At 39.5% G+C, this 22,570-nt stretch overlaps 1 protein-coding gene across 4 annotated transcripts in view; it reads left to right on the top strand.

The window, feature by feature from the left end:
* Positions 1-3,410: 3,410 nt before the first annotated feature.
* TMEM132D (transmembrane protein 132D) overlaps positions 3,411-22,570 on the top strand; it is a 261,573-nt gene continuing 242,413 nt past the window's right edge. For all 4 annotated transcript variants that reach the window (XR_005829000.1, XM_040601771.1, XM_040601761.1 and 1 more), the window contains exon 1: positions 3,411-4,316. Coding sequence is in view for 2 of the 4 variants with exons in the window: in XM_040601761.1 (XP_040457695.1) it covers positions 4,238-4,316 (79 nt within the window). In the remaining 2 variants the exon portion in view is untranslated. The remainder of the gene's footprint in view (positions 4,317-22,570) is intronic.

The following is a 22,570-nucleotide window of genomic DNA, read 5'->3' as shown; positions in this document are numbered from 1 at the left end:
GAATTGTTTGCTTTCAGATCACTGGACACATTCTGTATTTCTCTGTGTGTGTATATATATACATGGAAGTGTAGAATATTAGGCAGAGGAACATTTTTGCTAGTCCAGTTGGCTACTTTTCTGTAGTCTGCTGTTCTTTGCTCTGTCAGTAGGGCTTCTGCCAGACTTGGACTTCTAGCCTGTTAATGAGGGAGCATTACTGTCTCCACATTTTTGTTTGAAAAATGTTTTTTGAATTGATAAACTTAAGAGAACAATTAGCAGTTTTAACACATAATGTAGATTATTTATATATTATTTGATATATCTCATTGAAAATGAAACAAGATGTCTCAGGTAACGATGAATTTTCTCATTAACTTGCTGTATGCAGATTAATCAGTTTTCTACCTTTACAGTTAGCTATAGGTTGTGTGGATGCTGGTCTCTTCATTGTCCCTTGTGTTTTCCTAAAGCCAGTTCTTCCTTCACAATTAGTTGTATTAACTACCCAGACAAAATGGGATGTACTTGCCAAAATAACATATTGCTTGTCAAACAGGAAGATGTTTTCTCATTACTGAGTAGTATGGATTGATGTGATTTTCTTGGAGAGTTAGATAGCTAGGCTAGAGTTTGACAGGTGAAGTGTTGTCACCTGGAGTCATAGGAAGGAACTAGAATTGGGACACCCATTCTGCAGAGTGAAATTTGGGAAGTGGCCTAACCATCAACTGTCACTTCAGTAAAATACCTACTAAACCAAAGAGAAGATTATTTCTGTGCAGAGCACACTCAGTGAGTACACTTACTCATTTCTGAAGGGACTGGAATCAACGGTTTATTTGTAAGTCAGTTGACTTTGTGAGAAGGCTTGAGACCCAAAGCTGATTCATGTGGATGTTATAAATTGAGACCACAATTGATCATAATCCAATTAAAATTTTATTAATTATAGCAAGTAGAATATGAGCAAAGACAGCGCTGGATGGCAGGGGAGTCTGCGCTCCGCCAACTGCCGCCCTGAGCAGTTTAAACAGTCCTTTTTTATACTTTTTACTTTCGTGTTTATGAAGTAGTGGAGGTGTTAACCCCTTACTCATATATCTTTATATGGGGTCGTCTGTCTTGTTTCTGTCTGGCGGTTATCTTCTCTTTTACAAGCAGCATCTGGCGGTTATCTTATTTTTCACAAGAGGCATCCTGGATATCTGGCGCCTAGTCTTTACATTATGCTTAACATAAATCTTAATAAACAATATCCTAGTCCATAGTTTCTTACATGGATAACAGGATAGTGCAAGAGGACGAGGATGTTGACAAAATATTATGTGTACCTACTAAAAGTAAAATGTCTGCAGAGCTTTGGAGCAAAAAGACTGTTGATACATAAAAATTAACAATTAGTTATTGACCTTTCAGAGTGACTAAAAACATTAAGGAAAAAAATAGCCTAAATTAATTTTTTTGTTGTTGTTTTCACAAGACCAAACTTGGAAATTATGCTGTTCAGTGAGTAGCATCACTTTGGACTGGTATAAATGATATTGGGTTCCCTACTTCCCATATTTTTGCTGGAAAATTAAATGCTTCCAAGTCTGCTGTTTCAATAGTGGTGTTGGAAAATACGAAAAGAAGAAGGGAAAGAACTAATCTTGCAAATACAATTCAACTGGCATTAAAACTCTCTCTCACTATGCAATTCTGTAACTGTTTCTTCTGTTCTTTCAGTCTAGTTACCCTGAGTGCCTGATATGTGCAAAACATCTCCAAAAATTGCACAAAATACCTGGAAGTAAAAACCAGGTGGAGTCAGAAAGTAAAGAGAAGAGAAACAAGTTTTTTTTTAGTATTCAAATAAATTTTTTTTCTTAAAAAATAAAGTTCGTAATAAAACCCCTCACAACTTTATCTGGAGAGAAAGCTCTTTTTTCCTTGAACTTTTCACACTTTTTTGTAGAATATAGGAAGCTTCTCCTTATCCATCAGAATAAAGATTAACCGGTACAGTATGCTGGCGTATTTCACCCTGCTACTGAACAAAGCTGGGCATTGACTTCCTCCTCCAGATGATGATTGTTTTCTCTTGGATAGGTGTTGTAACATCTTGGACAAGGTGTTGTAATGTACTTCCTATGTTGGACAACATATTACACATCCTGTCAATAACATTTTTTACATCTTCTTTCAGATAGCAGATGTTCTGAGATGGTGCACTTCTGTTTCAGATATACTGCCACTTCTAGATGTATGAGGTTCGTGTCAGGTCTGGGGAACCTCTCTGGGACTGATAGTACTTCTCAAACTGATGTTAACTTCTAAAATGAGTTCACAGCATCACACAGAATACAGCCTTTTCTCATTGCATAGTGGCTCACCTGTTTCTCAGTGTTGGCAAACAGAAAGCATAGAGTTTGCAAGTCTATTTTGATAGATCTATTTTAAAGCTTCAGCATTGTGGATGTTAGTATAGAAGAATGTTTTTATTGCTCCCAAACATGTACTTGATGAAGGAACAAAGTGGCTGGAAGTTCTTGTAGTTTTTGTTTGTTTGTTTGGTGCATTTGTTTTGTTTTGTTTGGGCTGAGGTAAATTGTGTTTTGTTGCCGTTTTATCTGCCAAGGGTAATACAAATCTCACCAGTAAGCTTGACCAAAGGGTTGGGTCAGTGGAATGGTTCTCACATTGGTACCTTCTGTAATGGAAAACAAGTAGTTGGTTATTTTTCCACAGCACTTTTTATACCAAGATACCTACTATTTATATCAAATATAGGTGTTTTTCCTGTGCTTTTTGCAATACTTATGTAGTATTTTACTACAGGCTTCACGTGATTTCCCTATTCTGGCTGTGCTGCACTCCGTTTGGCACACGACTGTTTCAGTGGCTTAGGGAGAGCTGAATGCGTGCTACGTTTGGAGGAGGGAAGGAGCCAAAACCTAATCACATGCAGCATGTACACATGCCAAAGCGGCGTGCTTTGTCGCTTCTGGCAGCCGGAGGGATGCGGTCTGTTCGGGCGCTGAGAGAAGCGAGGCTTGTGCCCGGCCCGGCGGCTCTGGCCGAGCACCCCGGCCGCTGGCCCGTGGAGCCGCGCCGGCGCGGCAGAGCGGCAGTGTCCGTCCGCGGCGCGGGGCCATCCGTGCAGCCAGGGCTAGCTGTAGCGGCCCGGCGCCGCCCTCTGCCCGGGCCCGCGGAGCCACCTCTCCCCTCCCTGCCGAGGGCGAGCCGCCGCCGGACGGCAGCCCCCGGGAGTGGCGGTGCCCGCCTTCCCCTGCGCCCAGCCGCGGCCCGGGGGCCGGGCGGTCCCGCCCCGCTCCGCGCCCCGCTGCCCGGCGATTGGGGCTGCCTGGTGCGAGGCGGGGCTTGGATCGCTTGTTTATTTATTTATTTGTTTCCCTCCTCATTTTGTTATTTTTCGCGACATCTCCCGGCTTAAATCTCAGTCTCCCTGTCAACAGCAACCGCGGCACGCGTAGGATGGGCCGGGGCCGGAGGAGGCGAGCGGGCGGGTGGGCCGGGGCCGGCGCCCCGGTGCGGCATCCGCTGGGGCGGCAGGTGCCCGCCGGCCGCGGCCGCTGCGCCCGTCGGCCCCGGGAGCAGTAAGCACATCTGTGACAATGACCTTCTGGAGGGAGCCGCGTTCGCCCCTTGCCTCTCGTGCAGAAAGTCAAACAAGTCAATGAGGATATTGGGAACTTAAAAAAAAAAAAAAAAGGAAAAAAGCGCAACAACAACAAAAGCCCTGTCTTTGTGTCTGGATGATTTCAGGGTTACTCGCATCACCTAAAGGAAAACTTTGATGGCTGGGGAGCCAGCGTGCTTTTCCACCAGGATGGGGACACTGGCTTTGTGAAGCGTGGGCACGAGTGGACAGGCAGGTCTCCACCTGAGGAGCCAGCGCTGTGTGGAGCCCCCCTGCCCAGTGTACCAGACCCTGTCAGCTCGGGGCTATTCTGGGGTAGAGGATTGCTTGCCTGTCTCAGTCAGCTGAGGCCGGGGGGTGCGATTTTAAGCAGAACTGTTTCCTGTCTTATTTATTGAGAGGAGAGGGGTTTTCTTTCACAGCATCATATGTTTTGAAGAAAGGAGGGAGGAAAGAGGGTGGTTAAAGCTAAAGAAGTCCTCTCTCTGAAGGAAATGCCTCTTGCACTCCCCAGATGACCTTTTCTGAAAATGCAGCCTCTCCAGCTGCTCGATTTTGATTTTGACTACAAGGTGTGTGAAACTGAGCCCTAACTTTTCCACACACCCTAATATGTGCGCTTCTGGGATTAGCAATATGGGACATCTGTTTTCACCTCTCCTCTTGAGCCTGGCAGCAGTTTTTTCCAAAGGTAAGTATCAGTCTCTTCTGTCTGTTGTACTGCATGTTGTTTCTTGTTTATTTTGCATACATAACCTCTGTGTCCCCTGTCTCAGTAATGCCTTGATTGTCAATACCCACAGTTCGTGACTGAAAGACTTGGGAGGGAGTCATGTGCTAGTCAAAAACAAAGATATCGTGATTGGAAATCCTGAGTAGCAGGATTTTTTTTATTGGTCCACTACGACAGTCTACCCATTTACTGAGGATTTGTTGCCTGTCATATTGTACTTTTGATGATGTAGTAGATGCTGGTGATGAGCTTAGTTGGTAACTCAGCTTTGGATTACAAAGGGTTTGCAGTGTGGAAATTTGAAATCTTCAGAGGTACAAGCTATTGGAATTAGCAGCCCCACTATTACCTTCTGGGTAATACTCCAAATTAAAAATCTTGTATATCAGACTGGCTGGCAATGTTTTATTGGACCAGAGGAATACATGCTTACTGAAATGTTTAAAAGCTTTGATGAGAGCCTGAACTAGGTGTATGATATTCTGCATGCTAAATAGAATATGAATGTCCTGACAGCATGACTTCAGAGAACTCAGTGATACCTTCTTGTTGCCCTCAAGTGTGTTTACAGTAAGAATCAGAAAACTTATAGATAATGCACACATTTTTGTGTGCATTTAAATTCTCCTTTGAACTTAGTTCTCATCAGTGGCATCAGCCGAGATGTGAATGCTTTTTTGCAGTATTTAATTTAGATGATTCTGAGCTATTCCTGTGGAATGTAAATTTGGAGAAATACACATTTCTATTGAGAAGACATTGTGCTTCAACAGCTATATTTTGGCAGAAAACCAAAGTTATTGTTCACATGTGATTAGTCTTCAGAGAGGAATAATAGTGTATGCATTTAATCAGTGATTTTGCAAACCTTTTGATAGAGTTGTGCTTATAAACATGAATATTTTAAAAAAGGTATTATTTATTCTTAACATCTTTTTATAATTTCTAATATCAGCACTATTCTTTTTTTCTCTAAGAGTTATTTTCACCAATTACTTTTTATCCAGAACTGAACTTACAGAGAACCACCAGAGAAATACATAGCTGAGTATTTTGCCCTCCATCAGTATTAGATTTACTTTTCATTTTTTCCTTAGAACAGGTTAAGAAAGGAAGTAACAAAATTATAAACCTCTTCAAATGCAGTGCCTACATAACTACAGTTTTAAAGCCCCAATTGGAAATGCATTAGCAGCAGGGATTGGAAGCCCGAGGCTTTTCAAAAGATTGCTTCATTCACGTTGCACACCAGTAGCTTTTGATTTTCCAGCAAGGTTGTAAAGTATGTTTTTTATTATAAGCAGTATCAGTACTTTGGATAGGCTAACGATGCAGTAAGAATATTCACTTTTTAGTTTCCTGGGTTTTGGTGTTTCAGTTTACAGCCTTAACACTACAGTAACATAGTGTTTGACTGAGATTGCAGCTTATTCCAAGATTGGAGTCTAAGTGACATTTCAGTCCTACAGAGTACAGTGTTTGTCTTATTGCTAGCTCAGCAATTATAATGTTCATAGGCAGTTTTATTCTTAAATATTACTTACATTTGCTTTGAAAAATAAACATAGGCAGAAAACTGGACTTAGAAAGGAGGTCTCTTTGGTGGGAAAAAATGCTATAAAAATTTACAAGTGAGATTTTTCTGTGTGTTGTGATTTTGAAGTCTTATTAAATCTGGTATGCCTTGAAACCAGATACGTGAGATCACATGTAGAATTACTGGTATTGTCTGTGCTATTTATTTTGCACTTCAGCTATCCATGTACTACTGCGTGATTGCTGGGACTCTTTGCTGGTTAGTAATACAGATATCTATCTGTAATGTTACTGTCTGTTTCCATACTTGGTAACAGATTCCATCTGTACCACTATGCCTTAGAGCACTCTGAAAAGACCAGAGTGTTCCAGAGATTTACAGTATAAACTTGACAGTGTAAAAGGTTGATTCTCCCCACCCTCGCCCTGTAAGAACACAAAAATAAACAAACAAGCAAAAAAAAATAGTTAATTACTACTACAGGCATGTTTCTTTGATGCCTTTGTTGTTAATAGAAAAACCCTTTCATTTATGACATCATGACAAAGTTTTGCTAAAGAGACAGAAAATCTTTTAATGTGCAACAGCAATCAGCTGTCTGTTGTGTATAGGTCTGTTGCTGATTACTCAGAACCATGGCAACACACCTTTTTACTGCACAGGTTCCAAATCATTCAGGTAATAATGTTGAAGACTGGAGAATACTATTGTGGTTTTGCTTTGCTTTTATCTTGTAAGTGTGGAAAATAGCCTCAGCCTGAGAAATGAAATGTTGTTTTCAATAATGAGCTTCAATTTCTGATTTGTCACTGATGATATAATCCATGTATTATAATATATTGTCAGTCTAATTATGTATGTGTGTATACATATATATATATAGAGAGAGAGACAAAGGATGGAGATTATAAGGCTATGTAAATGTGGTTACGGGGGCATTTGCATTTCATAGCTGTGCCTTCAGCTAGTTTTCTTGAGCCGGTCTTAGGGAGTCAGTTCTTACCCTCAGTCAGTTCAGCATTTTGCTATTTGGTAGCAACGGTAAAAAAAATATAAAAATCTTCAGGAATCTTCAATTAAAAAGTAACCAAGTCCAGCTGACATTAATGAAAACACACACTAATACAACAGGCACAATAATATGGACATTCGGTTCACTTGTTTAAGGGGAAAGCGTCTCATCAGTTTTGTTGATGTAGAATAAAAACTTTAATACTTAGACACCAGGTTCCATTCTTGGCTTAAGTCTATAATGAACTGAACATCTTCTGTAAGACTCTAAACAATATTAGGATGTATATTGTGAGACTTAAGATTGAGGATCCTTTTACGTTATAATAAACGCCCTGATTTCATTAATTTAAAATTTCAGGTCTAACTTGTCAGTAAACAAAATAAGTGAGTATTTTAGTGACTTTTTCTGCCTGTGTTCTGCTGAGCATTCGGTGTTCTTTGTCATCCCAGGCTGAAATCTTCCTACAGTCACTTTCTAATGAGATCTCAGGCCACATACCTGCTGTTTTGATTTTCTTTTCCCCTCAGTTTTATAAATGTGGAGGCTTGGCAACTGTGTTAGGCAGGATTTCCTTGTACACGCCTAAGAGCATTCCCCATGGGCCAGAGATGCAGATAATACATTTGCAGTGATGCCAGTCTGGTATTATAGGAAAGTGCATGTGTGGAGATCTCTCAGAAACGAAAGTCCCAAACTTTTATATTGCTTACGTTATAGGAGATAAGTATCTGGATATTTGGATTTAAATTGCTTCTGTTTCCTTTGGAATTTCCACGTTAATCTTTGGACTGTTTTGATTTTCATTGAATCTTATACTGTAGATTTTTTTTGTCTCATTATGGACAAACTTGATCTTTGGCTTTTTCTAAGAAATTTTACTGATTCCTTGATGGTACTTAGTATCAGAATATATCATTCTGTCCACATTACTCAAATACTTCACTTATGATTTTAGTGGGTTATATCTTTGTGAACTATAGTTGTACAGGAAGCTACTTCACTTTAATCTCACTTGTGCATCCACTGACTTCAGTGGGGGTAGTGGTGTGCAAAGAACTGTGCAGTTGAGTTTGTTAGTTATATTCCATCTTCCACAAGGCTGTGGGCCATTTCTGAAGACCTTGTTGTTCAGATCTGCCACTGACATTGAAGCACACTGTGGACTATATGTAAGTAGATACATGGAAAATCAAAAGCTGAGGAGTGCAGCAGACTGTGTTTCAGCACTACTTACTTTGGACTTCGTTACTCTGGAACATGGGTAGTGTTATTTGTAATGCAGAACAGTGCTGTATATGGTGTCAAAAATGAAGATTATTTTATTTAAGATACATGTTTGTTTTTTCCCCTTCTTGGTGGTGACTAGGCAGTTCAGGGTTGAATTTCGTTTCGTGTTGGCAGATTTTGATTGTGATAATGAGGGACACGTTCTTTTTCTCAAAGCAACAGTGCTGACATTACTTGTAGACAGACTCATCATAGGCATCTGTTGCTCTAGCTGTACGATTGGTATGTACAGAAAATTTACTGCATTCTGGTTTCAGATGACCGATGCTTAGGTGGACATAAAGTACAGGTGTGGTCAGTAGGAGGTTTTGTTATAAGCTTTGCCTATATGCATAAACCCAAAAAGTTTTCTTAAAAACTGAAAAAGTAAAGGAAATCTTTCTACTTTAAGGTTTAAGACATTCCCATAAAACTGATGTTTTTGTACTTGTCCCAGCTGCATTGAACTTAGAGTTGTTTGAGACATTATACAAGGGAAGGAAAAACAAACTTGCAGTATTTTGTTCTTGCTGTGTTTCTAGCCACAGTGTACTTCTGGGAGAAGCCCCATTCTGATCTCTTTTCTTTCAGTAAAGACAATAAAATCAGGCAAAACTAAAAAACTACAGCTAGACCCATGTTTTATTTTTCAGCTGAAATAGTGGCTTAATGTGATTTGCTTTCTAATACTTCCCTGTAACGTCATTTTTTACTTCTGTCTTTTCTTTTATTAGTTCCATAGGACTGACAGGCTCTGTGACACCAACCAATGTTTTAGATATTAATAAAAGAAGCTTTATTCAATAAAGATCAGTTTTATATAATAAAAGAGAGAATCAGAAGATAATCTGATTTTTCATGCTGCATTCGCATTAAATAAAACCTCCTGAGGTTGTTGTGGATGCTAAGTCTAGTGGCAGTCTGTCACTGGTCCTAGGATATATAAACATGACTCCATACAGATTGATTGCAGAGAAGCTGAAGAGGCGGCTGAGATTCATTGCAGGTTTGGCTTATGAAGTGTTACATTAGATTACTTGATTTTTAGCAGTCTTTGCCTACTGCATTATTAATGGCAGTTCAAAATGAAGTGGATTTTAAATAGTTCAGAGACATTTAGATAACGCTAATTATTATGAGCAGATTTAAAAGTACACATTTGAGCATGTTAGGCTACTTCACCCTCCTCCATGGGGGGAAAATTAACTGTAGAATGAGGACTGGGTTCTTCATGTCCTTGATTGCTTCTTTTATTAAATAGACTTAATTCCAGTGTAACGTGTTAGTCTGATGGCCCCACAAAATTAATGGATTGAGTGTCTATAACCTCCAAAGAGGTACAGCCTATGTAGTATCTCTGTAAGCTTCTACTATAGTAGTGTGACTTAAGCTTGACCTAGAGGATGATTTAACTCCTAGGTCTGTAATATGAAATGTTATATCCATCTATTGATCCACAGTGGGTGTGATCCAGAGCCCATTACATTCAGTATCTTTGCCTTTAGTAAGCTTTAATTCAGAGTGTAGACAGAGTTTTCTGGAGTGGTATTTTTTCAGCCTGTGGCCCACACACCAGTGGTGATTCATAGAACATCTGATCAGGGTTGTGAAACCAGTGGCAGAAACCTTATGCATGCAAGCTAGGAAAAAAACAAGGGGAGGAAATAGAAGTAACAAGACAGCTTTCAGAGTTCATCCCAATTTGTGTTTTTAAACAAAGACCTTTGTGACGATACTGTGTAAAACAGTCTGGATTTCTTTCAAAAAGTTAGATGCCTTTTGTCCTTAAAAGGGTTGAGGAAAAACCACTGTAGTGGGACTAACTGTGGTAACGTAAAGTATTTCTCTGAAGTGTTTGATATCGCCTCAGTACTTCAGACACAATCACTGATGCTGTGAGTGTTTCTAACCCACTGCAGCACAGGTTCACTTAAATCAACATTGAGTTGTGGTTCTGAAACATCGTAGTAGTCGTCTGCCAGTTGCTTAAATGGCATCTGCAGTGTAGGGTCAATTAACTTCCTAAAAGGCTTTTGCTGTACTTGCAGACCATGTTTGTTTGTTCTTACACCCTCAGTCTTGTTTTTTTAATTAATGTTTCCAGAAACGTTTCTGGATGGAGTTTTCTGTGTTGCAGATGATTGTCTCCTTGAAAGTTCCTCAGCAAAATGCATACATTTTTGTTTCATGTATGAACCATGTAGAAATGGTTGGTAGTGCATGTATCAATTTGCACAAATTTAAAAATAGAAGGCCTCTTCCCTCCTCCTATAGTCACTTCACCTTCTCACAGTCCTAGCTCTGTTTTTAAAGTAAATTTGAATTGATTTGATATGTTTACTTATTTGGGGGTTTATTTGTAAATCAAGACTTGTCATGGTGCTGTATTGGATGGTTTGGATAAGGCGTTCCAGACATTTTCTATGGTAATGGTTAGTAACCACCTCCTGGCCTTTATTTATTCAATTTTATACTCACTTGCTTTTCTGCTAATGATGTCTTTTAATAGCAGCTCTTCTCCTTGGTGGAACACATTGGGCCTCATTAGTTTGCAGTTTAGCAGCTAGAGCAAGCAAAATACATCCACATGTAAAAATGACCATGTAGGCTGTAAAACTTGGGAAGGGTGAAGGATATTGAATACATAGATCCTATAAAAAGAGGAAAATAAAAGAATTAGCTAGTTACATACAAAGAAGTTGCAGGGGCAATAATGATGAGCACACCAAGCAGAAGTATGGAAAGATGCTGACATACTCTTTATTCTTGATGTATACAACTTTATGAAACAGACTAAGCAACAGAGAAGCATTCTCTCTAGCTGAACCAGGATGCTCTGCAGCATGCCTTTTGATCTCTTTGCTTTCAAGGTAGGCAGACTGTTGAGCAGACAGTCTGCAGACCTCTTGCTGAGGAACCAGGCAGATGTCCAGATATTCACACAGATGAGGCTGCATGTTTTGCATGCTAAGAAAATCATACAAGTCAGATTTTAGTCTCATCTAATGCTAAATGATCTCAGAACATTGAATTGTATTGGCCTTTAACATCACTTCCTGGCTTTTTATTTATTTTATATATTATTATATATTTTATATATTATATACATATTATATATAATATATATTTACAAGTGTACATTTTATGTCTTCAGTATACATTACGTAAATGCATTTTACAAGAGGAGGAATCCAAAGCTGGCAGAGATAACTAGCCAATATGTATCTGAATTTCCCACCTATAAGAAGGGCAGGAAGGGAGGATACAGGGAACTACAGACCTGTCAGCCTGACCTTGGTGCTAGGGAGGTTATAGAGCAGATCAATCTGCGTGCCATCATGCAGTATGTGCAAGACAACCAGGGGATCAGGCACAGCCAGCATGGGTTTATGAAAGGCGGGTCCTGCTAGGCAAATCTGATCTCCTTCTATGAGAAGATGACCCACCTAGTGGATGAGGGAAAGGCTGTGGGTGATGTCTACCTGGACCTTAGCAAAGCCTTTGGCACCATCTCCCACAGCATTCTCCTGGCGAACCTGGCTGCTCGCGGCTGTGATGGGTGTGCTGTACACTGGCTAAAAAGCTGGCTGGACAGCCGAGTCCAAAGAGCGGTGGTGGCTGGAGTTACATCCCGCTGGTGGCCGGGCACACGTGGTGTTCCCCAGGGCTCGGTGCTGGGGCCAGTTCTGTTTATGATCTGGACAAGGGGATCGAGGGCACCCCCAGTCAGTTTGCAGACGACACCAAGCTGGCAGGGAGTGTTGATCTGCTGGAGGGGAGGAGGCTCTGCAGAGGATTCTGGGCAGGCTGCGCTGATGTGCCAAGGCCAACTGTATGAAGTTCAGGGCTCCGTGCTGGGTCCTGCACCTGGGTCACAACAACCCCATGCAACACTACAGGCTTGGGATGGAGTGGCTGGAAAGCTGCCCGGCTGAAAAGGGCCTGGGGGTGCTGGTTGAGGGCCGGCTGAACGTGAGCCAGCGGTGTGGCCAGGTGGCCAAGGAGGCCAACAGCATCCTGGCTTGTGTCCAAAATAGCGTGGTCAGCATGACTGGGGCAGTGATTGTCCTCCTGTGCTTGGCACTGGTGGGTCTGCACCTTAAATCCTGGGTTGAGTTTTGGGCCCCTCACTTCAAGAGGGATGTTGAGGTGCTGGATGAGTCCAGACAAGGGGGATGGACCTGGGGAAGGGTCTGGAGCACAAGTCTGATGAGAAGCAGCTGATGGATCCAGGGGTGTTTAGGCTGGAGCAGAGGAGGCTCAGGGGAGGCCTTATCTGCTCTCTCCAGCTGCCTGACAGGAGGTTGCAGACGGGGTGGGGTGGGGTGGGGGGGTGGTCTCTTCTCCCAGGTAACAAGTAGCAAGACAAGAGGAAAAAGCCTCAAGTTACACCAGGGAGGTTTAGATTGGATATTAGGAAGGTTGTCAGGCATTGGAACAGGCTGCCCAGGGAGGTGGTGGAACCACCATCCCTGGAGGTTACTTAAAAGATGTGTAGGTGTGGCACTCAGGGACGTGGTTTAGTGGTGGGCTTGGCAGTGCTGGGTTAACAGTTGGACTTAATGATCTCAAAGGTCTTTTCCAACCTAAATGGTTCTATGAATATTAATCCAGTCCATAATATAATATAAGAAAGAAAACAATATCACTTAGTCTTCAATCCACTCACTTAACAAAGATCCTGGATTCGCAGATAATTATATCCTCTATTTTATACTGAGACATGGTGAGCCGTTCCCTTTGTTTTCAAGAAAACTAAATAGTGGTGATTTGCACATGCCTACATTGAAATATCCGTATTTATCCTTCAGAGTTTTGCACCTCTGTCTTAATGTAATCAGTCTTGATTGGTTAATTGTAATTTGGTAGTAGACATTGAGTAGTTAGTTTTGTTGTCTGTGCATGGCAAATTACAACGTTGCTTTTGGTAATATAGGATGTATTATTAGGTTTTTCTGGTATGAAGGAGATCTTGGTGGTGTTTCAGTGGATTGTGTGTTAATCTACTCTTGAAGGAACTGTTCAGCTCTGCAAAACTTTCCAGTTTAATGTGTAAAACAGCTATGTATCAGCAGTTATCCTGCTGTCACCTTTAGCATATTTTCAGACATAAATGTAGGATCTAGTTTCACAATCCTATAGCTCTTGAGCTGAAGAAGGGTATCTTTGTGGTCAACAGTATGGGACTGCGGGCAGAATTGAACAATCGTCATTTCTGTCCAGTAGAGGACAGAGGTGCATACACACTCTGTAAGTTTATCATCTAACTTTGTTGTTCTATAAGCAGTGTACAATGAATATTTTTAGAGTTTTCACTAATCTAGCCCATTTACACTAATTTTCATTGTGTCTATTTTGTTTCAGATCTATTTAACTCAGATCATAGGATCTATGTAATTCAGTGGTAGGTACTTTGTTAGATGTTAAGCTTGCCTACAGAATTAAGCTCATATGAAAACACTAGAAAAGCTTGGTGTAGCTTCTGTAGAAGAGAATGGAAAAGGAACGTATGCAAAAGGAGTGTCTCATTATCTACCTGTGTGCTACTGTACATCTAATATATGACTAATCGACATTTTTCATTTTTTAAAACTGTAGGGGCAAGTTCACAATTTCCAGATGTCTCTAATGAATTTCTTTATACCCATTCTCAGAAATCCTACTGAGATTTACTGAAATGTCAACTACTTAGCAATCCTGTAAATCAGGGCATGAAAAGATGGGGTTACAAAATTTAGTGGACAATTTTCAAATCTTATTTTAGTTTTTCTGAGTTATGGTATCCCCCTTAATGACAGAGTAATTACTCCTTCAGTGACTAACAATAAAAGCAATGTATTACTTTTTAAAGGTTGAGATGATGCTTTTCATAGATCTTTCCTTGTTTATTCGGGGTTTATCAGTTAAGGTTCTCTTATTCCATAGTCTTTTCCATATTATTGGGCAAACAGTTGCAAGACTATCGTGACTTTAGCTGTGCTCTGGTCTATCCTTTGTGGCTGACTGAGTTCCCTGCAGCAGTTGTCTGATAACGAGATGATTTCTTGCATACTGAACACTTGTGCACAGTAGGATTCTGTTATATACTTCTGACTCTTTGACACCATCTGCCCAGTAAAGTGGTTTTAATGGGTTTCCACTGAGCCAGTCTGTATTACAGCTCTGACAGCATGCTCTTTATTTTTAAAAATAAACAGAATCTCTTCAGAAAAGCTATCCATGAACATTGGCTTCTCCAACAAAATGACTGTTACATACTGTTCTGTATTTTGCAGAGGCAGAAAAATAGGAAAATGACTGATTGGTTGGAATAGTCTTCTAATAGTGCTAGTTTATTTTTAAAATTACCCTTTAAAGCATTATTTCCTGTCCCATTTTTTAGTCTGGTATTATTACCCTTTCACAGAAATGCAATTGTTTTACCTTGTTGGAGTTCTCTTCTTTATGAAAGCTGGGGAATGTAGTGGTTCACAATGGTGATTTAGGAGTCAGGGTATCCACTGGCTTTCTGTAACCTTTGAAAAATCACTTCAGTTTTCTGCTTTCTCTTTCCCTCTTAAACTGTCTTGTCTACTCAGAATGCAAGTTGTTCAGAGCTGGACCTGGTTTATTTGCTATTTACATAGCATCTGCCCTGCTTCTCAGATGAGAATGTACATTTTACCACTTAAAAATAGTGGTAAATATTTTTAGTGTTTGAATTGGAAAGTGGAATGTGGTATTCTGATTTTCCTGATTGCTGGACAACACGAGGAACATAGAGGACTGTAAGAACAGAAGAGTAGTGTAAGAGAAAAAGATTCAGATATAATGAAAGCATGTGTGTGACTGAAAAATTTTGAGCTGAAGTAGATGCCATCCCATGATTTTACAATTAATAAGCTATTTAAACCTTTTCAAACAGCAACACTATAAAGGGAACATAATTTTTTTTTATAAGAAGATGTCATAAAGATGTTTTTATGTTTCTTCCATTATACTAAACTGTTAAAGAAAAGATTAAAAATATCTGTATTAATAATGCAACGAACTGTTTAAAATGGCAAAAAAATAATTTTGGCAGATGGTACAGATCTTGGGAATATTTCATTCCTTCTATGCTCCTTTAAGTCTTTGGAATTTGTTTTAAGCTCCTTCACGTTAGAAAGTTGCAAACGCTGTGGGTAACAGTGGTGATGAGCTAAACGGATGAATGAAACTGTTCTCTCATCTCTTCTGTTATTGATGGGACATGAAAACTGAAACAGTCAAAAGGGATTCTTCTGAATTTCCAAGCTGGCTTGACAAAAACACACAGAGAATCAGACACAATCCTATTCTTTAGTCTTTACGTTCTTTTTTCTAAATTACATGGAGTTTGACCTCCAGGCAAAATGAAGTTTCCATCTGAAGCATGGGTTTCTTTTGTCTTCTCCCTGCCCTATACAGTACTGGTCAGGGTTTGTAGATCTGTGTAGGGAGCCAGTACAAGATATTTGGACCTCTGAACCCTCTAGCTGCCCATTTACTTGACAACAGCTGTTGCTGAGGTTCCCAGGAAAAACAATCTTCTGTGCTGCTGTGGCATTATAGAGTGAATATACCATGAGGCTAAGGCAGCTTTTCAGCATATTCTGAGATGTGCAGTGCCTTTGTATGAAAGAACCACTCGCAACAGTCATTAACTTTGGAACCTTTCTTCCATTTAAGATGTTTAGTACTTTTAATTTGTGGAATATGCACGTGGGGGTACCATTTGTGAGAAAATTGGCAAGATCCCTTTTTTGCAGCTGAAGAAACAGGCAGTTCCATTGTCATTTAATAAATGGGTCTACAGCAGAACTGTGCATATGAAGTTTTCAGATCATGTGACTCTGATGTTTGCATGTTTTCCTACATTTTCTAGCTAGTTTGGTTGAAAGCTTGTGGTCCACCTTAGCAATACTGTATCCAAGTGCAGATTCCCTTTATGGTTTTCATATTTACCTCTTTGTAGATTTCTTTGGACTTGCTGTCTTTTGAAATCACCCAGCTTCTCAAGGTCCAGAATTCAGACTGAATTTAGTGGATCCAGTTTCAAGTTAGAAATAATATAAAGCAAATATCACTGTGAATTCCCTTGAGAATTAAAATGGTATTTTCCAAGTGCTATCAAGCAGGCTGATATTTTAAGTGGTATCTCAGTGCTCCTTTCTCTGTGTTTTTGTTAATGCTTCATTTGTGTATTGGATGAAATGCTAACTAAGGTGAATACTGACGATCTGTGGTCCTTACGCAGTTGCTTGCTGCTGCTGTTACTTTTTTTATGCAGTTGCTTTCTGCTGCTGTTACCTTTTTTTTTTTTTTACCCCCTTTGTCGTATTGTAACTTTGGGTATTGCTTTAAATGTTCCCTGCCATTTCTGCTGCAGTAGTCTAAAACATGTATTTCAACATCAGCTGTGTCTTTTCTCGCCTTTTTATTTACACTCTACCTGAGTAGCAATAGATCAGAGTAATGGTGCAATAATCACTGTTGAAGCATTTATTTTTGTTTTCTTTATAATTCTATGCAGCCATATGCTCTTTTTATCCTTTCTTTTATTCCTATCATAATTATGCATGTGGTTTGGATCAGACCATGGGAAACAAAAAAAAGAAATGCTTGTAAGTGGAAAATACTATATATAGCAGACATTTGTTATGGTATTTATAGTCTGGATGTTTAGAATGTCTGCATATGCAATATAGGTTCTCATCAAGTAATCAAATTACATGAATAATAATAGTAGGGATGGTTCACAAGGAGATTCTTTTCAGCTGTTCTCTTTTCAGCAGCTTCAGAAGAGAATGGTGAATTTAGTAGCATATTTTTCAGTGCTAACAAATCTTGGCTTTGGCAGTCTAGATCAGGAACAGTGAATTCAAAACTGAATATCCCTCACAGAGATGTCCTTATAGTAACTGTCTTCAGGTGCAGGAGAGAGTATTCCCAGACCTCAGATTATTTTAACTGTTGGAGTAGGTCATAGGATGATCTCTCAGGTAATTAGCTTTGTCAAACCTTGTCTTTATGGGGCCTACAACTTCTATCTGGAAGGTTGCTAGGAGACAGTGAAGATCGAGGGATGAAGAAAAATTCCCCCCAAAGTGCAAAGGGAGCATTGCAGGATGTTATTTGATGTAACAGGACTTTCTTGTGTTTCTGTTCGTACTGTGAAGTGCTAAAGCCCATCATATTTCTACTAATAAGTACATTCTCATTTGTGTTTTCAACCTGAGAGTAGTAGCCATCCTAGTCTTCCTATGTGTGGTGACACTGCATCATTCCCTCAGCTTCTTGGGTATGGTCTTTGACTTGTTGCAGGTGTTCGCTGCCAGTTGGATCAATTTGTCAGAGAAAATACACATTCGCACACTTGTTTTATCTTCTGACAGACAGGCACTATCAAAATCTCATCTGGAGCCTGTGGAATTATTGTAGTATTTTCAGTTATGTTTTATGCTTCTTTGACATCTGTTTTAGGAATAGATGATCTGTTGTATTTGTTTTGGTCTAAATCAGACTGATCCTTTGCAAACGCTGCTTTCCGGTACCTCTTCATTTTCTTCTCCAATGACTGAATAAATGTTTCTGTCAGGCACTCAGTAAGCAAATTCCTCCGTAGTGCTTGCACATTCTCTTACCTCCTTAATTATAGGTCAGTACCATTACTGGTTTCCTTCCAATTGCAAGTCCAAGTCTTGTTTTTAGCACTGAAATGAACAGAAGGAATAATGGAGGAAAACAGACTATGTAATCTTAGATTTTGAGATTACATGGAATTTTTAGTACTGACCTGTAGGAGTTACCAGAAAATAGTTGGAAACCTAGCTGGGAGCCCAGAAAACTGAGATTGAGGGCAAGTAAGAAGAAATATGTGAAAGTCGGAAGACAAGAAGAAGAAATAAATAGCAAACTCTGTATTCTGTTCTGTGCTACTACTCTGCAGAGTAAGAACTGATAGTGAAGAATGGGGTTGTGAAGGCCACATAATAAAGAAAATCACATCTGCTTCCTGTGCTCTGTGGCCTGCTTCAGGCATATAGTATGTGCACAGACAATACTCCTCACCAGAACGGTCCCAGGAGGTCTGACATCCTCAGACTCCCTCACACATGCGTATGCCATAGCTCACAGGCAAGTTACACGTTTGACCTGATTCTGTAAAACTGCTATGCTACCAAACTGCAAAGTTGCCCTCGCATTAGTTAAAGTATTTTGAACTAAGAGGACACAATTCTTTCTCTGCGAAATGGCCAGGGGTCAGAGCTGTTTTTCTGAGGTGCTTCTCAAAATCACTGGAAATGTTTCTTGCATATATATATTCTGGCTAAAGAACTTAGCTGATCCAGGGGAATGGGGAACTGGGCATATGCCATGTAGGCTGATGATAAAAAACTGGAGAAGCAGCTTTGCTCTTTTCAGCAAAACAAGTGAAATGCTCTGATTTTTTTAAATCAGTAGAAGATCCTTGGTGGGTGACAACTGAAATTTTAACTTTCGTTTCAGACTAAAACAAATACTGAACTACTGTAATTTTTCATGGACTAAAGAAATCTTAATTTTGCCTATGATAAATTCAAGTCACAAACAGCCAAATTTGATTTTTGCTTGTTTCCAGAATAAGATTATGTGGAACGGTTTATACATACTTTATTTCATGAACCTGAAAGGAAAACTAAAATAATTGATGCTCAGCTACTTCTTTACATTCAGTGGTTGAAAGTTACTCCTTTTGTTTTTGCACTAAAAGATTTTCTCCTTCATGTGAACGTCTTAATTCTCACCTCTTTTTCCAGTAGTAAAGGGTTTTTTCTCAGCATTCTTTCCTTTGCATAATGGAAGCTCTCATAGTTGGCAAGTGCCCTTGGTTCCCTTCCTTGACCTGCTGGCAAAATGTGATATTGAAAAGTTTTTTGTTTCCTTCTCAACTGAAGTAGATTGCACATCTCTCGCAATAGATCTTGCCTTGTGCCCTGGGCAAGTAGTCGTCAAATGTGTTGGTTACAGAGAAATGATGCATTGTGTGGTGCTATAGATGCCAAGCAACTTAAGAGAAAGAAATAATGAAATGACGTAGTTTTTTGTATTGCAATGAAAACTATGCTAAGTGCTGTGAAACCACAGCAAGGAACAATAAGTCTTTTGGAGTCAAGGTCTAGCTTTACAGGAGAAATGTGCAGAATTTTTATAATTTGGCTGTAGAAAACAGTTACGACAGACATTTCCTGGAATTATTTTTTTTTTAGAAGCAATTTACAGGTATACTGTTAGCACAGTAGTTGAACAGTGGGGTTTTCCTGTATTTTGGGTGTTGATTTTTTTTAAATTAAATCTAGACTGTAAGCAGCCAGAAGAAAAATTGTAATCATTACTTGGCTGAATCTCTTCTGAAAATGAGCATGGATGATATGGCTCCTCAGTAGGCTAAATCTTCCTCAGCTGGGGCTGCTGCAACCTCTCTCTCTTGTGTGGCATTGGCATTTATGCAGTTGAGTAATGTGTCGTGCAGAGAGCTGATGAATCCAGCTGAAAACTAATTTTTTTTCTCCTTTATTTAGGCTAGGTTGGTTGTTTTTGTTTTTTTTTTTTTTTTCAGACACCACCTCGAACTGTACAGCAGTTGTGTATTGAGGTGGTTCAGCTCCCTGATCTGATGGAAAACTAACCCACCAAAAAGAAAAGCTTTCCAACAAATACAGGACTGAATAATCTCACCCTGACGCCACATGCTCACCAGACCTGAAATGAAAAAGGGCTGAGTGTAAGCCTCTGTAGCCTGCAATTATGTGTTCTATTTGTAATATCAAGCTGTACCTCCAGTAATCTGTTCCCAGGCCTTTTCATTCTCCACTTGTAGAAAAAAAAATCATGATTGTGGCAATTGGATGTTGTTCAAGCCTATGGAGTGGCATGCAAACCAGTCAAAATGGTAAAAACTTTGACAGTAATCACTTGATATATTTAAAATTGCCGTTTTCAGCTGATAAGACTTACCAAAATAACATCTCATTCCATCTATAAAACAGCAACATTTTTAAACTAAAAGTATGCTTGTAATAATGATGACCAAGGTAAAGCCATGCAAGTTAGACAAAGATACGATAATTTTAGATAGCAAATAGTATTAGTCCCAGCTCTCCCTCAGTAAATTCCTTTTTATGGCTTGGTTGAAATTTTTGAAGGGGAGGGAAGGTCTCCCACTGTTGTTGATAATGTGGTGATCATTCCATTTTATAATTCTGGATTCAGCTGTACTTCTCCAACCTGAAGTGGACACTACTTACCTTTATGCTGAGTATTTTGATCGTGAGTTGCAAGATTTTGGAAACCTCTTTATATTTTAAATCCAGCCAGCCAATTCTGAATAGCTGAGTTCTGTCACAGTGATGACAGAAGTTTGCAGTATGGTAATGAAGATGTAAGTCCCAGGAGTTTCCAGGAAGAAATTTGGATTTTATTTCCTTGCCTCAGTTGCATAGCTGTGGTCGCTTTCAGCCATCAGCAATGGCTACTCTTGCAACAGTTTCCAAAAAACTGAGCATCCCCCTTTCATAATCATGGATCTGGGTCAGCCTAACATTTTTCTCTTTGGCTTTCAGCTCTGTACTAAGCGTTACAGACTACTATTGTATAAGATCTTTCACATCTGCCTATCATGCAGGCAGTTCCCGGTTCTTAGTCACTTGTTTTTTTTTTCTTTCCTTATGAACTAGTACTGTGACTAAATTGGTACGTCTTAATGGCTCATCGTGTCTTGCATAGGCTTCCTGTTTCTGACCCCTGTTTTCTCTTCCACCACCAGGATGTACCTACTAGTAGGCAAATGCCATCTGGGAATTGTTAATCTGTCACAAGCACCACTGCTATTAGTGTGTGTGTATCAAGATGCAAAGGACTGTTACAAAAGCTTATCAGAGTTACAATTTTTTAAAAATTATGTCCGTCTTGCAGCTCTTAGGTCAAAGTCTCTAACTTACAGGAGTGTTTTATTTTATTACAGTGGGATGGTTAGACCAGCATGGGGGCAAATGACTGAGTCATGGACTGGTTCCTAATTACACCTATGTGCTTCCTTAATGGAATTCAAATCAATTATTTTGTTGTGTGAAGGATGTGACATTCTATTTATTTATAAATTCTTTTTAAGATGTCAGCATGTAGCCCTAAGGATGTGGAAGAAGGTAGAGCTTGTCAGCCTCACTGGCTGCTCTGAATTAGCCTGAACCTATTGGAAATGAAAGGTTCAGAGAGCACAGATGGAATAGATTGAAGCTTTGAGTGAATTGAAAGGGCAAGTTTACTGGCGAATTGTGATCTCTGTGGGCAGAAAGGTAGCTAATAATTGAAATTGTCAGACATTGTAAAATCCTCGAAAGAACTGCTTGAGGCTTTTTGCTTTCCAATTTTGGCTTATGGTAGCTGCCTTTTTAATATCTCTTTTGTTTCCATATAGTTAAAATCAAACATGGAAGTGTATAATATTTAGTGACTATGTGAGACATGAACTGTTCTTGGTTGACTTTTTTTTTTTCTTGTTCTTTTAAGATAACAAAATTGCACGAATACATCTCTTTAGAGGTTTTATGCCTTCACTCTGTAGATGAAGGCTAGATTTTTAGAAGTACTTGGTTATAAATTTAGGCACCAAAATGACTGGAGAGATTTTCAGTCAGTCTCAGCAATGATGTGTGCTTTCTTGAAAGTTCATCCAGAAATGTCACAGAGGGAAGTGGTGAAGGCTGAGTGCTGGTGAACATTCCCACACTGAGGGAGCAGAGCAGTAGAAAATCTAGGTTTTCACTCTTTTGAAAACTTTAGTACAGCTCCCAGCTTAGTGGATAGAACCTTGGCTGCAGCTGATGTGATACTAAGAACCATTAAAATTACAACAAAATTTGATGAAGAGGTCTTAAATTTTGGCTAAATTAATTTGCTTCATGTAGAGAATGGAATGATGTCATACTTAACAGATAATTCTATTTAAGCAGTTCTTTGACTTAAAAATAAGAAGGAAGTGCAACCCCTGTTTTGCCATTTTATTCTGTATTTTTTTTCTTTAGGGTGATGATTAAGAAATGTAGTCAGCTGTTAAGAAGATATATAAACCATCTCCTGATACAAATTTTTAATGCCTGAAAACAGGAGACAAAACCAGGCAGTACAGCACGATGCCAGTACCCCAGAATAATTTGAAATTATACTGCTTTTTTCATTGTAGATAGCAGCATACTTTTGTTTTCAACTGAGTGTTTCTGTTCCACTGTACTTATTCAATTTGACTGTTACCTTCTGCTGTCAGAATTTCTTTGTATTGAAAATTTAAGTCACTATTAGATCAGTCACTAATATCTTAAAGCCCACAATTCACTCTGAACTCCTAATACCCGAAAT

This window comes from Falco naumanni, chromosome 1, assembly GCF_017639655.2.
Source record: "Falco naumanni isolate bFalNau1 chromosome 1, bFalNau1.pat, whole genome shotgun sequence".
NCBI lineage: Eukaryota > Metazoa > Chordata > Aves > Falconiformes > Falconidae > Falco > Falco naumanni.
This window is presented reverse-complemented; position numbering and strand designations above follow the sequence as displayed.